Source organism: Trachypithecus francoisi, unplaced genomic scaffold, assembly GCF_009764315.1.
Source record: "Trachypithecus francoisi isolate TF-2019V2 unplaced genomic scaffold, Tfra_2.0 Lachesis_group5, whole genome shotgun sequence".
Taxonomy (NCBI): Eukaryota; Metazoa; Chordata; class Mammalia; order Primates; family Cercopithecidae; genus Trachypithecus; species Trachypithecus francoisi.
Genome location: NW_022681470.1, coordinates 97837291 through 97852540, shown reverse-complemented (window position 1 = coordinate 97852540; position 15250 = coordinate 97837291). Strand labels below are relative to the sequence as shown.

Genomic DNA, 15250 nt, shown 5'->3' with positions numbered 1-15250 from the left:
TTGTTGCCCAGGCTGGAGTGCAATGGTACCATCTTGGCTCACTGCAACCTCTGTCTCCTGGGTTCAAGCGATTCTCCTGCCTCAGCCTCCCAAGTAGCTGGGATTATAGGCATGCGCCACCACACCTGGCTAATTTTGTATTTTTAGTAGAGATGGGGTTTCTCCATGATGGTCAGGCTGGTCTCAAACTCCTGACCTCAGGGGATCCACCTGCCTTGGCCTCCCAAAGTGCTGGGACTACAGGCGTGAGCCACCGCACCCAACTGACTTACTTTTTGAAAGCTTCCTCTTCTGTAGAGGAAGCCTCTCACTTAGAAGCCTCAGCAGTTTGCTACAGCAAGTTGTGTATCCTTTTCCTGTTACTGTCTCCTCTTTAGATCTGTGGAGTCCTGGAATGCTCCCACTCTCCACCCCTGAAGCTGACCCCTGCCTCAAGCACCCACCCTAACCTCCATGCCTATCTTCAAGGCAACACCCAGGTCTCTCGGAAGAAACTTCTGCCCCTGCTCCAGGAAGCCCTGTCAGTGTATTTTGACTCCATGAAGATCCCTTCAGGACAGCCTGAGACAGCGGATGTGTCCAGGGAGCAGGTGGACAAGGAATTGGACAGGGCAAGTAACTCCCTGATTTCTGGACTGAGTCAAGATGAGGAGGACCCTCCACTGCCCCCGACGCCCATGAACAGCTTAGTGGATGAGTGCCCTCTAGATCAGGGGCTGCCTAAACTCTCCGCTGAGGCTGTCTTCGAGAAGTGCAGTCAGATCTCACTGTCACAGTCTACCACAGCCTCCCTGTCCAAGAAATGACTGTTGAGAGGGGAGGAGGTAGTGGGTAAGGCTACCTGACTCACTTCAAATGCATGTTTTGAGATGTTTGGAGATTCAGCAATTCTGTCTTCATTGCTCCAGGATCTGGTGTACTGTTCTCATAAAACTGAAAGGAGAAAAAAAGTGAAAGCAGCTGCTTTAAGAATGGCTTTCCACCTTTTCCCCCTAATCTCTACCAATCAGACAAATTTTATTTAAATCTGCACCTCTCTCTATTTTATTTGCCAGGGGCGTGATGTGACACATCTGCAGTCCCAACACAGTGGGACAAAGAGAATGTAGTCCCCAAAAGTGTCCTCGGCTTGGGTCTTGAACAGAACCAATATCTGTCATGGAACTGAACTTTCAATGATGGTCTCCATGTATTCATTTATTCACTTATTCATTCAAGTATTTATTGAATACCTGCCTCAAGCTAGAGAGAAAAGAGAGTGCACTTTGGAAACTTATTCCAGTGTTCAGCCTACAGCAGATTTCTAGCTCAGTGACTTTTCTTTTTGCCACCATTTAGGTGATGGCGTTTGATTCAGAGATCGCTGAATTTCTGTTCTGAGCTTATTGTGACTGTTTCAGATCTAGTTTGGGAGCAGATTAGAGGCCATTGTCTTCTGTCCTGATCAGGTGGCCTGGCTGTTTCTTTGGATCCTTCTATCCCAGAGCCACCCAGAACCCTGATTCTTGAGAATCAAGAAAACACCTAGAAAGGCCTTAATGACCTCATAGGCACTCTTCTTCCAAAAAGACAGCATAACTGGAATGAGAGGCCTGGGTCTGTCTCCTGCCTTAGCAGGCCTATCAATTTCTTGTCAGTCTCTTTTTCTCCTTGCTCATATTAAAAGGAAGCATGGAGTTCTAATGCTCCCATAGACTATGTATTTTGGCAAGACACTTCACTACTCCAGGTCTCACTTTCCCCATCTGTAAAACAGGGTTTGGACTAGGTGTTCCCTGGTATTCTGTGATCTGCCTCTTGCTGCCATTCTTTCTCTCCTCTGCTTCTCTGTATTTTTCTTCTGTTATCCCTGGGGGTGCTCAGGTTCACTTGATTTTCTGTATTTCTGTGTGGTTGTAGCAAGGACTCAGCCTCATGTAGCATGAATAGGGATGTGGTTCATGACGTGTTGACCTAGCAGAGAGCTCCCTCTCACTGACTTGTTCTGCATGTGTAGAGTCTCCCCATTTTTTTTAACCCAACCCTTTCCCCTTTTTCCTACCCCACAGCTCTGTTCCATGTAAGCTGCCAACAGTTTCACTGAACAGTGGGGTATGTGATGGTTTTGGCATGACATCTTCAGTATGAGGGGGACAGTCTGACTTCACTTTGAGGGTGTGATGTCTGTAGCTATGTGGAAGGTAAAAATAGTGGTGTGATTATGAACCAAAGGAATTTATGTTTTGTAACTTGGGTACTTTATTTTGCATTTTGTTATAGTATTAAATACTTTTTTCCTGTTTGGGGGTCTTACTGTCTTTTTTTACAAGTGTGTTCAGGCCTTTCTCTGATAATTGTTTCAGTCTCCTCAAAATTCATCTCCCTTCTTCCTACTATACTTAATGTCTTCTTTCTGTTGACTCTTTTTGGGAATAAGGAGCAACAGGCTTCTGTCTCCCCTCATCCTCAGCCTCCCGTTCAACTTGTTTATTCTCCCAGAAACCTCCTTATAACATGCTTCCGTTTCTCCAGTTTTCCTTATGCTTGAAAAGTAGACCCAAGATAACATAGTCTTAGAAACACACACAATGGTTTCTTTTTCTTTTTTTTCTTTTTTTTTTTTTTGAGACGGAGTTTCACTCTTGTTGCCCTGGCTGCAGTGCAATGGCGCAATCTCGGCCCACTGCAACCTCCGCCTCCCAGGTTCAAGCGATTCTCCTGCCTCAGCCTTCTGAGCAGCTGGGATTGCAGGCATGCGCCACCACGCCTGGATACTTTTTTTTTTTTTTTTTTTGTATTTCTAGTAGAGACGGGGTTTCTCCATGTTGGTCAGGCTGGTCTCAAACTCCTGACCTCAGGTGATCCGCCCGCCTCAGCCTCCTGAAGTGTTGGGATTACAGGCGTGAGCCACCACGCCCAGCCAGAAACAACCGTTCCTACTGGTTTTTTGCTTGTTTGTGTAAAGAGCAATTTTGAGAGGGATATATGGAGTCTGGAAAGGAGAACAATTGCTTTCCTAGACTCACCCAAGGCTGGCCCCCCCTAGAAAATGCACTCTCCTCCCCAAAATCCACCCCCTCACAGGAGGCAGGGTTTTTCTTATGGGCAAACCTGCTCCTGGGGAGAGGAGGTGGCAAAACCTGTTTCAAGATGAGGTTACCTCCCCTCCACACCTCCCTCCTTGGAGGCAAGAACTACAACAGCTGAGACAGAAAAGAGGTAAAGAAGTGTTGGGGGCTGGGACAACCAGCTCCCCAACAACTCCTAGGTGTTTAAAGAAGGAGGCAGGAAGACTTGTGAAGATGGGAACGATACAAGAGGCAGGAAAAAAGACAGATGTTGGGTAAGTAAGATCTTGGCTCACTTGATTGGTAACAGGGAATAAATAGTCCTGAGAGACTTCCCCACCACCCAGCTCTTACTGGGTCAAATCTCGGGTTCCTCAAGGAGACAAGATTGTAAGAGAATTTGCAGAGAAGGGATGAGGGTGTTTTAGGTAGGAAATGTCAGTATGGTATGGATCTGGGGCATAGGGGATTCTAGGATAATTCCCTGGTTTAAAAATAAAGGAAGTTTTTATAATATGTTGTATCTGATAAATCTGCCTGTGTTCTTTATTTTCTAACCCTCACCCTCCAGAATGGCCATTAGGAAAGCTGAACCAGAACTGAGTTTGGGTCCAGGTTCTCGTTGTGGCAAATCTTTCTTCTTACCTTCTTCCTCCACCCCTCCATCTATGCCATCTTTTCCCTTAGCCACTCCCCAACTGGGTGGAGGAAAGGCAGGCCTGACTAGGTGCTGTCTTCCTGACTTTGCTCAGTGATAGCTGGGTGGGTCTAGCTGGGTTCCAGCCAATTGTAATGTGGGATATCTCTAACCCCAACTTCGTAGGTGGAGCAGTTGCTATAGAGGTCAATATGATTAAGTTTACATTCTATCTTTCCTCTGCTCTCAAACCCAACAAGCAGGTAATCTAGCAAGTGGTGAAGGTAAGAGAAACATCTGTATAGGAGGCAAGAGATCTGAGTTCTTTTGAAGGCCTGCCCTCTGCTCTGTATCTCAATTACTGTTCTTCATTTCAATTATTCTTACCTACTATTCAATTCCCTTAATCTTTTCTTCTTGTGGGGCTGTCTTAGGGTCCGGGAGATTGCAGAAGCACCAGAACTAGGAGCAGCCCTGAGACATGGGGAATTGGAGCTGAAGGAGGAATGGCAGGATGAAGAATTCCCTAGGTGAGGATGTGTGAGGGCGGCTGGGAGAAGGGAGGGATGGTCACGAATGGACGGAGGGGATGGCGCAGCAGCTCATGGCTGTAATCCCAGCACTTTGGGTGGCCGAGGCAGGTGGATCACTTGAGCTCAGAAGTTCAAGACTTCTCTGAGCAACATGGCATAACCCCATCTCTACAAAAATATAAAATTTAGCCAGGTGTGGTGGTGCGTACCTGTAGTCCCAGCTACTCGGGAGGCTGAGGTGGGAGGATTGCTTGAGCCCTGGAGGTAGAGGCTGCAGTAAGCTGTGATTGTGCCACTGCATTCCAGCCTGGGCAACAGAGTGAGACCCTGTCTCAAAAAATAATAATAAAAAAAAAGAAAGCATAGGTGATAAAATCATGGTGGGGAGAGAGAACCTATATATTGAGTCCTGGCTTGATGCCTTTGGTATATATCTCTGCTGCCTTTTAATATCTTTCCCTCTAGATTGCTTCCTGAGGAGGTTGACCCTTCTGAAGATCCTGGAGACCCTAAAGGAGATTCACAGGCAGGTAGGTCAAGTAGAAACCAGGCCTCAAGTTCTTGATTCCAGTCCAGTAAAGGGCTATACCACCTCTATCCTTTTACAGTTCCATTTCCCCCTTCCCCAAATCTCCCCTGCATCAGTCCTTCTTCAGCGTTCACCCCATATTATCACTTTCACATACAGGAATTCTAGCCCTCTCGGCCCTCCAACGCACACACCCATCTTGGTTCTCTTTTTCCCCCTTTCTCCAACGGCAGGTACCCCCAGCACTTTAGCCCTGTGTGGCCAGCGCCCCATGCGCAAGCGTCTTTCTGCCCCAGAGTTGCGGCTGAGTCTGACTAAGGGGCCTGGAAATGATGGAGCTTCGCCCACCCAGTCTACGCCTTCCTCTCCTGATGGCAGTTCTGACCTGGAGGTAGACGAATTGGAGACACCTTCAGACTCGGAGCAGCTGGACAGTGGACATGAATTTGAATGGGAAGGTGGGAAACAAACCAGAGGACTCAGCTGTTAGAAGTAGAGGCTAGAGCTAAAGGATCAGGATGGACTTAATGGGACTGCAGTTAGAATAAATAAGGTGGGACCATGGGCCACAGCCAGCAAAATTAGTTTCCTCAAATGGAACAGTAGGGCTTATAGGTCCAATGTGAGAGTAGTCAATAGAGGGGGAGGGGAGCCCTTTGTTTATTAAGGAAAATTTAATAGAATGCCTGTTATATACTATATGTATAGGACTGGGGTTATAAAGATGAATAAGAGAGGCCCTACAGGTAATTCCCTGCTTAGTAGGAAATAAACATTTATAAAAATAATTGCAGGAGCCGGGCACGGTGGCTCACACCTGTGATCCCAGCACTTTGGGAGGCCAAGGTGGGCGGATCATGAGGTCAGGAGATCGAGACCATCCTGGCTAACCCGGTGAAACGCTGTCTCTACGAAAAATACAAAAAATTAGCTGGGCGTGGTGGCGGGAGCCGGTAGTCCCAGCTACTCGGGAGGCTGAGGCAGGAGAATGGCATGAACTCGGGAGTGGAGCCTGCAGTGAGCTGAGATGGTGCCACTGCATTCCAGCCTGGGTGACAGAGCAAAACTCCATCTCAAAAAAAAAAAAAAAAGATGCAGTTAAAGGTTATGATCTATATATGTCTAGGGTACAGTGTAGACAGGGAGAAGGAAAAGTCAATTCTACCTGAGAGATGTTAGGAAAGGCTTCATGAAGGAGATGATTCTGAGCTAAGCTGAAGCTGACATTTATCAGGTAGTTGGAGAGAGGGCATTCTAAGGAAAAGAAGCAGAAGCAACCCAAGCAATAGCATGGCATGTTGGGGAATTCAAAGTATGAACATGACTATTTTAATATGGAGGGCTGGGAGGTGAAGAGAGAATGACAAAAGATAGTGCTGCTGGGTTAAGTAGACAAAGGTCACATCATGGAGGCCCTTGCTGCCATGCTAAGGAGTTTAGGTTTTATCTTGTAGACAATAGGGAGTCATGATAAGTTTTTTTGTTTTTTGTTTTTGATACAGAGTCTTGCCCTGTTGCCCAGGCTGGAGTAGAGTGGTGCGATATAGGCTCACTGCAACCTCTGCTTCCCGGGTTCAAGTGATTCTTGTTCCTCAGCCTCCTGAGTAGCTGGAATTATAGACGTGCACTACCACGTCTGGCTATTTTTTGTATTTTTAGTAGAGATGGAGTTTCACCATGTTGGCCAGGCTGATCTTGAGCTCCTGGCCTCAAGTGATCTGCCTGCCTTGGCCTCCCAATGTGCTGGGATTACAGGTGTGAGCCACATGCCTGGCCCAGTAAGGTTTTAATGAAAGGAGTAACATTATCAAATTTAATGACTCTGAAAAGATTGGAAACAACCTAAAGATCCAGCAGTAAGATACTACGTATGTTATGGTACATCCATCCAATGGAATACTAAATACTAGGCAACATTTTGTTTTTGAGACAGTCTTACTCTGTTGCCCAGTCTGGAGTGCAATGGCACGATCTTGGCTCACTGCAGCCTCAACCTCCTAGGCTCAAGCAATCCTCCTGCCTCAGCCTCCTAAGTATCTGGGACTATAGGCACACGCCACCACACCTGGCTGATTTTTATATATTTTTGTAGAGACAGGGTCTTGCTATGTTGCCCAGGCTGGTCTTGAACTCCTGGCCTCAAGCAATCCTCCTGCCTCAGTCTCCCAAAGTGTTGGGATTATAGGCGTTAGCCACTGTGCCTGGCTATGAAACTATTTTTTAAAATGAAGCAGTTCTTAGGCCGGGAGCAGTGGCTCACGCCTGTAATCCCAGCACTTTGGTAGGCTGAGGTGGTTGGATCACCTGAGGTCAGGAGTTCTAGACCAGCCTGACCAACATGGAGAAATCCCATCTCTACTAAAAATACAGAATTAGCTGGGCATGGTGGCACACACCTGTAATCCCACCTACTCGGGAGGCTGAGGCAGGAGAATCGCTTGAACCTGGGAGGAGAGGTTGTGGTGAGCCAAGATCGCGCCATTGTACTCCAGCCTGGGCGGCAAGCAAAACTCCATCTCAAAAAAAAAAAAAAAAAAAAAAAGAAGCAGCTCTTTCTTGCTATGGAAAGATCATGCAGAATGATGGGTATAATATATTATCATTTGAATAAAAAGCTAAAGAGGCTGGGTGCAGTGGCTCACACCTGTAATCCCAACACTTTGGGAGGCTGAGGAAGGCAGATCACCTGAGCCCAGGAGTTGGGACCAACCTGGGCAACAAAGTGAAACCCTATTTCTACAAAAAAAATTTTTTTTTTAAATTGGCCGGGCTTTGTGGCACACATCTGTAGTCCCAGCTACTCGGGAGGCTGAGGTGTGAGGATCACCTAAGCCTGGGAAGTCGAGGTTGCAGTAAGCCAAGATCATGCCACTCCACTCCAGCCTAGAAGACAGAGTGAGACCCTGTCTCAAAAAAAAAAAAAAAAAAAAAGGTAGAGAAGACAGGAAAACTTGCTCTAGCAGTGGTATAGAGAGTGGATTGGAAAAAAACAGACTAGAGGCAGGGAAAGCAGTCAGGAGGCTAGTACCAAGGCCAGGTGAGAAATACTAAGAACACAAACCAGGATAGCAGTATGGAAAGGATGATGAAAGAATATCATAGAGATAGATGGAAGACAATCTGGAGTCCAGTTGATTTCAGGGCTGATAGAGAAGAAAGCATTTCACATGACATGCAGTTTTCTCACTAGCCAGGTGTGCTGATGTGTACCCATAGCCCTAGCTGCTTGGGAAGCTGGTGTGGGAGTATCACTTGAGCCCAGGAGGTCAAAGCTGCAGTGAGCAAAGGTCGAGCCACTGTACTCCAGCTTGGGTAGCAGAGTGAGTCCCTGTCTCTAAAAGAAAACAACAACAACAACAACAATAATAATAATACAGTTTTCTCATTCAGGCAGCTAGATGGATTGAGTCATTCATCAATATAGGAAATATGGCCGGGCACAGTGGCTCATGCCTGTAATCCTAGCACTTTGGGAGGCCAAGGCAGGTGGATCACCTGAGGTCAGGAGTTCGAGACAAGCCTGGCCAACAAGACAAAACCTTGTCTCTACTAAAAATACAAAAAATTTGTTAGCTGGGGTGGCGTGCACCTGTAGTCCCAGCTACTCGGGAGACTAGGCAGGAGAATCACTTGAACCTGGGAGATGGAGGTTGCAGTGAGCCAAGATCGCACCACTGCACTCCAGCCTGGGCAACAGAGCAAGATTCCATCTCAGAAAAAAAAAAAAAAAAATAGGAAATAGGAAATACGAGGGAGAATAAGAAGAATGATTTATTTATTATTATAATTGTTTTTTTTTTTTTGAGACAGTCTCGCTCTTGTTGCCCAGGCTGTATTATTAGTATTTTTTCAGAGACAAAGTCTTACTCTGTCACTCAGGCTAGAGTACAGTGGTATGATCATAGCTCACTAAAGCCTTGAATTCCTGGGCACAAGTGATCCTCCCACCTTGGCCCCCCAAAGCAGAAGAGAATGATTTTGAGTTCCATTTTGTTGTTGTTGTTATTGTTTTGTAATTTGTAGTTTTATTTTTTTTTAAATTTTTTGTAAAGATGAGGTCTCACTTTATTGCCCAGGCTGGTCTCAAACTCCTGGCTTCAAGCAATCTTCCTGCCTTGGCCTCCCAAAGTGCTGGGATTACAGGCACGAGCCACTGAGCACAGCCTTGAGTTCCCTTTTGAATCTGGTGATTTGTTGATCACAAGGAGACACCAAGTAGATGTGGTGAAGATGTACACTCTAGGCATTTAGGGATACGGCTAGAGTTAGAGCAGAAGCCTGGGTTAGAGGCTGGGTGTGGTAGCTCATGCCTGTAATCCCAGCCCTTTGGGAGGCCAAACTGGGCTGATTGCTTTGAACTCAGGAGTTCAAGACCAGCCTAGGCAACATGGCAAAACCCTGTTTCTACAAAAAATGCAAAAATTAGCTGGGCGTGGTGGTGCATGCCTGTGGTCCCAGCTACACGGGAGCCTGAGGCTAGAGAATCGCTTGAGCCCAGGAAGTGGAGGTTGCAGTGAGCTGAGATTGTGCCACTGCACTCCAGCTTGGGCTGCAGAGTAAGACTCTGTCTCAAAAAAAAAAAAAAAAAAAAAGAAGCCTGGGTTAGAGAGGCAAATTTGGGATTACAGACATCATTTCCTTACTGGTGGAACTGAAGACATGGGACTAGATGAGCTCATCTAGGGAAAATCATTTAAAGAAAGAAAGAATCTCAGCCAGGCTCAATGGCTCATGCCTATAATCCCAGCACTTTGGGAGGCCGAGGCGGGTGAATCACGAGGTCAGGAGATCGAGACCATCCTGGCTAACACAGTGAAACCCCGTCTCTACTAAAATACAAAAAAAAGCCGGGCGCGGTGGCTCAAGCCTGTAATCCAGCACTTTGGGAGGCCGAGACGGTGGATCACGAGGTCAGGAGATCGAGACCATCCTGGCTAACACAGTGAAACCCCGTCTCTACTAAAAATACAAAAATAGCCGGGCGAGGTGGCGGGCGCCTGTAGTCCCAGCTACTCGGGAGGCTGAGGCAGGAGAATGGCGTAAACCCGGGAGGCGGAGCTGCAGTGAGCTGAGATCCGGCCACTGCACTCCAGTCCGGGCGACAGAGCGAGACTCCGCCTCAAAAAAAAAAAAAAAAAAAAATTAGCCAGGCGTGGTGGCAGGTGCCTGTAGTCCCAGCTACTCAGGAGGCTGAGGCAGGAGAATGGCATGAACCGGGAGGTGGAGTTTGCAGTGAGCCAAGATTGCGCCACTGCACGCCAGCCTGGGCGACAGAATGAGACACCGTCTCAAAAAAAAAAAAAGAAAAGAAAAGAAAAGAAAGAATCTCAAAAAATACCTGATACTGCTAAGGGTCATCGTGCAAGGTCATCCTAAGTCCATCATCTAGTTAAAAGGTGAAGATAGTGAGTCACAGGAGAAAGAAACCAGCAAGATATTGGGTTGATGGGACAAAACAGGGCTAAAGAGTCAAGGAAAAGGCCGGATGCAGTGACTCACGCCTGTAATCCCAGCACTTTGGGAGGCCAAGGTAGGTAGATCGCTTGAGCTCAGGAATTTGAGACCAGCCTGGGCAACATGGTACAACCCCATCTCTACCAAAAAATTAGCTGAACGTGGTGGCACGTGCCTGTGGTTCCAGCTACTCAGGAGGCTGAGGTGGGAGGATCACTTGAGCCTGGGAGGCGGAGGTTGCAGTGAGCTGAGATTGCACCACTGCACTCCAGCCTGAGTGGCAGAGTGAGACTCTGTCTCAAAGAAAAGGATAAAAAAAAAGGAAAAAATCGAGGAATGACAGATTAGAGTAACAAACTAGGAATCTGAGGAAGTTATAAAAAACTGAAGGTAGAAAATCTGCCTGATCCTTCCCCATCCCTCTCTTTTAGATGAACTACCCCGGGCAGAGGGTCTGGGCGCCAGTGAGGCAGCTGAAAGGCTGGGCCGAGGTTGTATGTGGGATGTGGCTGAAGAAGATGGACATCACTGGAGGGTGTTCCGAATCGGACCACGGGAGCAACGCGTAGACATGACTGTCATTGAGCCCTATAAGAAAGTCCTGGCTCATGGAGGTAATGGCTAGCATAAATGGAGGGTAAGAGCTATGGCTTCTTAATAAAATGCCTAAGCTGGAGACTCAGTCATTGGATCCAAAATCTATCCTGTAACTTCCAAAGACCCTCAGAGTCCCTCAACTTAAACAGATATACTATCTGTCAATACATATTTGTTGACCAAATGAATTTTCCCCTTATACTCTCCAGGTTACCACGGTGATGGCCTCAATGCTGTCATCCTTTTTGCTTCCTGTTATCTACCTAGAAGCAACATCCCCAACTACACCTATGTCATGGAACACTTGTTTAGGTGAGGTGGAAGGCCTGAAGGGCTACAGGGCAGTGTTAGGGAGGGAAAAGTAAAAAAGAACTCCTTCAAAGATCAGTAGCTGATGGGAGAGTACAGTAATGTTCCTCTCACTCCCTGAAACCCCAACACATACCTTCCCTGCAATTTCATCCCCCCAGGTATATGGTGGGAACTCTGGAGCTGCTAGTAGCTGAAAATTACCTGCTTGTTCATTTGAGTGGAGGCACAAGCAGGGCCCAAGTTCCACCTCTGAGCTGGATACGCCAGTGTTACCATACCCTGGATCGGCGGTAAGACCTGGGATGAGAGGGCTACAACTGTCTATCTCATCTTTTTTTCCCACCTTTCTATTATTTCTTCTTCCATTTAGTCCTTTCCTATTGTCTTTGTCCTTCCACGTTCCTTTCCCAGCTCTTTTGTCTTCTGTCCTCTCTTGGAGTCAGGGAAATCTAGCTTCAAATCTTGCCATTACCACATTACCATTTACTAGCTATATGGCTTTGGACAAGTCACTTAACCTCCCTGGGCTTCAGCTTCAGCTGGCTGTGTCATCCAGACTGGAGTACAGTGGCACGATCTCAGCTCACTGCCACCTCTGCCTGCCAGGCTCAAGCGATCCTCCTACCTCAGCCTCCCAAGTAACTGGGACTACAGGCATGGGCCACCATGCCCGGCTAACTTTTGTATTTTTTGTAGAGATGGAGTTTCACCATTTTGCCCAGGCTGGTCTCAAACTCCTGAGCTCAAGTGATCTGCCCGCCTCCACCTCCCAAAGTGCTGGGATTATAGGCATGAGCCACTGCACCTAGCCACTTTAGCTTCTTTATCTGTAAAATGGCAATGATTATACTTTTGCCACTGGGTATTTGTGAAAAGCAATTAAATTAGTGTGGCATATTGCCTGGCACACAGAAAGCACTCTTCTCTTCTCTCAGTCTTGCTATTTATTTCCCTTTCCATACCTCCATTATCTTCTTATCTGCCTTCATCACTGACCTATGTGTCTTCTCTGTCACCAGGCTGTAGTGCAGTGGTGTGATCATGGCTCACTGGAACCTCTGCCTCCCTGACTCGAGCCACTCTCCCACCTCAGCCTTCCAAGTAGCTGGGAATACAAGCATGTGCCACCACCATGCCTAGCTAATTTTTGTATTTTTTGTTGTTGTTGTTAGAGACAGGGTTTTGCCATGTTTCTCAGGCCAGTCTTGAAACTCCTGAGCTCAGGTGATCTGCCTGCCTCAGCCTCCCAAAGTGCTGGGATTACAGGTGTGAGACACTGTCCCTGGCCCTATGTCTTCTTTTCCTTCTCAGGAATTTTTTTTCCCCTTTTGGTTCCCCTATCTCCCTTTGCTCACTTTTCTCTTCTTGCCCCCTTTCCTTTTTTTGTCCTTGCTGGTCTTCTTCCACCTAGAGTTTTATAAGTAATCTTGGTCATGGAGCGATGTAAAAGCATGCAAAAGGAACTTACGCAAGGGTTGGGCACAAGAGGGAAATGGAGCAGAAAAAGACCAGGTGGCCAGGTGCGGTGGCTCATGTCTGTAATCCCAGCACTTTGGAAGGCCGAGGTGGGCGGATCACAAGGTGAGGAGTTCAAGACCAGCCTGGCCAACATGGTGACAAGTCACCATCTCTACTAAAAATATACAAAAATTAGCTGGGCGGCCGGGCGCGGTGGCTCAAGCCTGTAATCCCAGCACTTTGGGAGGCCGAGACGGGCGGATCACGAGGTCAGGAGATCGAGACCATCCTGGCTAACACGGTGAAACCCCGTCTCTACTAAAAATACAAAAAAAAAACTAGCCGGGCGAGGTGGCAGGCGCCTGTAGTCCCAGCTACTCGGGAGGCTGAGGCAGGAGAATGGCGGGAACCCGGGAGGCGGAGCTTGCAGTGAGCTGAGATCCGGCCACTGCACTCCAGACCGGGCGACAGAGCAAGACTCCGTCTCAAAAAAAAAAAAAAAAAAAAAAATTAGCTGGGCATGGTGGCATATGCCTATAATCTCAGCTACTTGGGAGGCTGAGGCAGAAGAATTGCTTGAAACCGGGAGGCGGAGGGTTGCAGTGAGCCGAGATCGCACCACTGCACTCCAGCCTGGCGACAGAGCAAGATTCTGTCTCAAAAAAAAAAAAAAAAAATCTGAAAGGAGAATTTTTTAAAAGTGAGGATCATGGAGGGCTAAATAAGATGGGTGGAGCTGAGATTACAGCTGATGGAATGGGGATTAGACCCAAGTACCAGATAAATCTAGAAACTAGAGAAGTGAAGGAAGTTACAGTACAGAAAACAGTTCTACTTGATCTTCACACATAAAGGTGGAAGAAGAAATAGGATGATCTCCTGCTGTTTTTCAGGCTACGGAAAAACCTGCGAGCCCTGGTGGTTGTCCATGCTACATGGTATGTGAAGGCATTTCTGGCACTGCTTCGGCCCTTCATCAGGTACTAGTTCTAGGAACAAGGACTCCCTCCTCCTTCCCCCCATTTTCAAAATCAAGATGAAGATCTTTCTCCACCTTGATTCTTTCTAGCCTTAACCACTCTACTTCTACATTTTTCTTTGCAAGGATTTTTGGGAACCCTTCTCCCAATACAAAACACAGTTGGTTTATTCTCTCTTTTCAGTTCCAAATTCACACGAAAAATCCGTTTTCTGGACAGCCTGGGGGAGCTGGCCCAACTCATATCCCTGGATCAAGTCCACATCCCTGAAGCTGTCAGACAGTGAGTTTCACACTTAAGGATAAAGCTTTGGGGGTGGGATGTGTAAAGCCAATCCCTACTTTTTTAATGTCTTGGGGGACATACAAAAGAACGAAAAGACAGAGGCCCTGCTTTCGGGTGCTTTAATATATATGGGGAAACTGCACACACCCAGAGAAGAAATGAAGGACACTACTGCATCCAACAAGAATAAATGAAAAAAAAACCTATATATATAAGTGCAGAGGCAATAAGAAATAAAGGAATAATCACAGTGCAGAGGAGATTCAGACTGGCCCTAAAAATTAGGAAGAGATGTATTGGCAGTGAACAGATGATATCCAGTGGGGGAGAGGGTATTAGGGAGCAAAAGTGCTAAATGATGATTCAACCCAATCATCTAGCTCTTTCAGTTCACCTGGCTTGTCTCCCCAAACCAGAAAGTAAAACCCAAGTCCTGCCCTTGAACCTCTTCTCTCCCCTCCCTCTCCTAGGCTGGACCGGGATCTCCGTGGCTCAAGAGGGACCTAACATAGGACTGGATAAAAGGCCTGAGAACCAGTTAGTGATCTGCCTACACCCGAATCCCTGACACATCTGAGCTGTTTTGTAAATCATCTTATTCCCAACCTCAGTACCACCGGATCTTCACTTCTCAGTGAGATTTTGTCCTTTGCATGACCCTGCCTTCAGCAGGCCTTTGAGACTGGGAAGCTGATCTGCTGGGTGACTTTCATTCCAGTTGTTGGGGCGGAAGGCTGAATGTAGGGTCATTTTGTATGGGATATGCAGAGCTCTGGGGTTGTTTTGTTTTTTGAGACAGAGTCTGGCTCTATGGCCAAGCTGGAGTGCAGTGGCGCCACCTCGGCTCATTGCAACCTCTGCCTCCCGGTTCGAGCCATTCTTCTGCCTCAGCATCCCGAGTAGCTGAGACTACAGGCACACACCATGCCCAACTAATTTTTTTGTATTTTTAGTACAGACGGGGTTTCACCTTGTTGGCCAGGAGGATGGTCTCGATCTCTTGACCTCGTGATCTGCCCGCCTCAGCCTCCCAAAGTGCAGAGATTACAGGTGTGAGCCACCGCACCCGGCCAGAGCTCTGGGTTTTAATCCTACTTTAGCTGTAGAACCTTGGGCAAATGATCTTTTTGGGTCCTCATTTTCCTCCTCTCTAACTGGAGGGGTGTGATCCTTCCACCTTGGATGGAAGAGGCTTACCTGACAGCCAGCCTGCCTGCTGGGAGCCGGGAGAGTCAGCTCATTAAATCTTGAAGAACCCCTGTATTCCCTTTTTTCTTCTAAGTCATGTCTGCTGCCTGTGAGCCTGGGAAGGAGTGCTTTCAAAACCTGTATTTTTGCCCTCTTTAGTAAATTTAGAACTGTAGAGACTAATAAACTGCGATGAGACATTTAAGCTCTACTCCAAAGAAGTGAACGAC

At 47.2% G+C, this 15250-nt stretch overlaps 2 protein-coding genes across 6 annotated transcripts in view; both read left to right on the top strand.

The window, feature by feature from the left end:
- The window catches only part of PRUNE1 (prune exopolyphosphatase 1), a 33825-nt gene extending 31544 nt beyond the window's left edge, over positions 1 to 2281 (top strand). For all 5 annotated transcript variants that reach the window (XM_033195198.1, XM_033195199.1, XM_033195201.1 and 2 more), the window contains one exon: positions 378 to 2281. In XM_033195198.1, the coding sequence (XP_033051089.1) occupies positions 378 to 806 (429 nt within the window). In that variant the 3' untranslated portion in view covers positions 807 to 2281. The remainder of the gene's footprint in view (positions 1 to 377) is intronic.
- A 542-nt stretch (positions 2282 to 2823) lies between these two features.
- On the top strand, positions 2824 to 15225 carry BNIPL (BCL2 interacting protein like). The gene is made up of 10 exons (XM_033195213.1): positions 2824 to 3322; positions 4119 to 4214; positions 4683 to 4747; positions 4980 to 5204; positions 10632 to 10814; positions 11007 to 11109; positions 11268 to 11399; positions 13461 to 13547; positions 13731 to 13829; positions 14303 to 15225. Exons 1-10 carry the CDS (start codon positions 3081 to 3083, stop codon positions 14337 to 14339), a joined length of 1269 nt encoding a protein of 422 aa, XP_033051104.1. The 5' UTR covers positions 2824 to 3080; the 3' UTR covers positions 14340 to 15225.
- Positions 15226 to 15250: the final 25 nt, after the last annotated feature.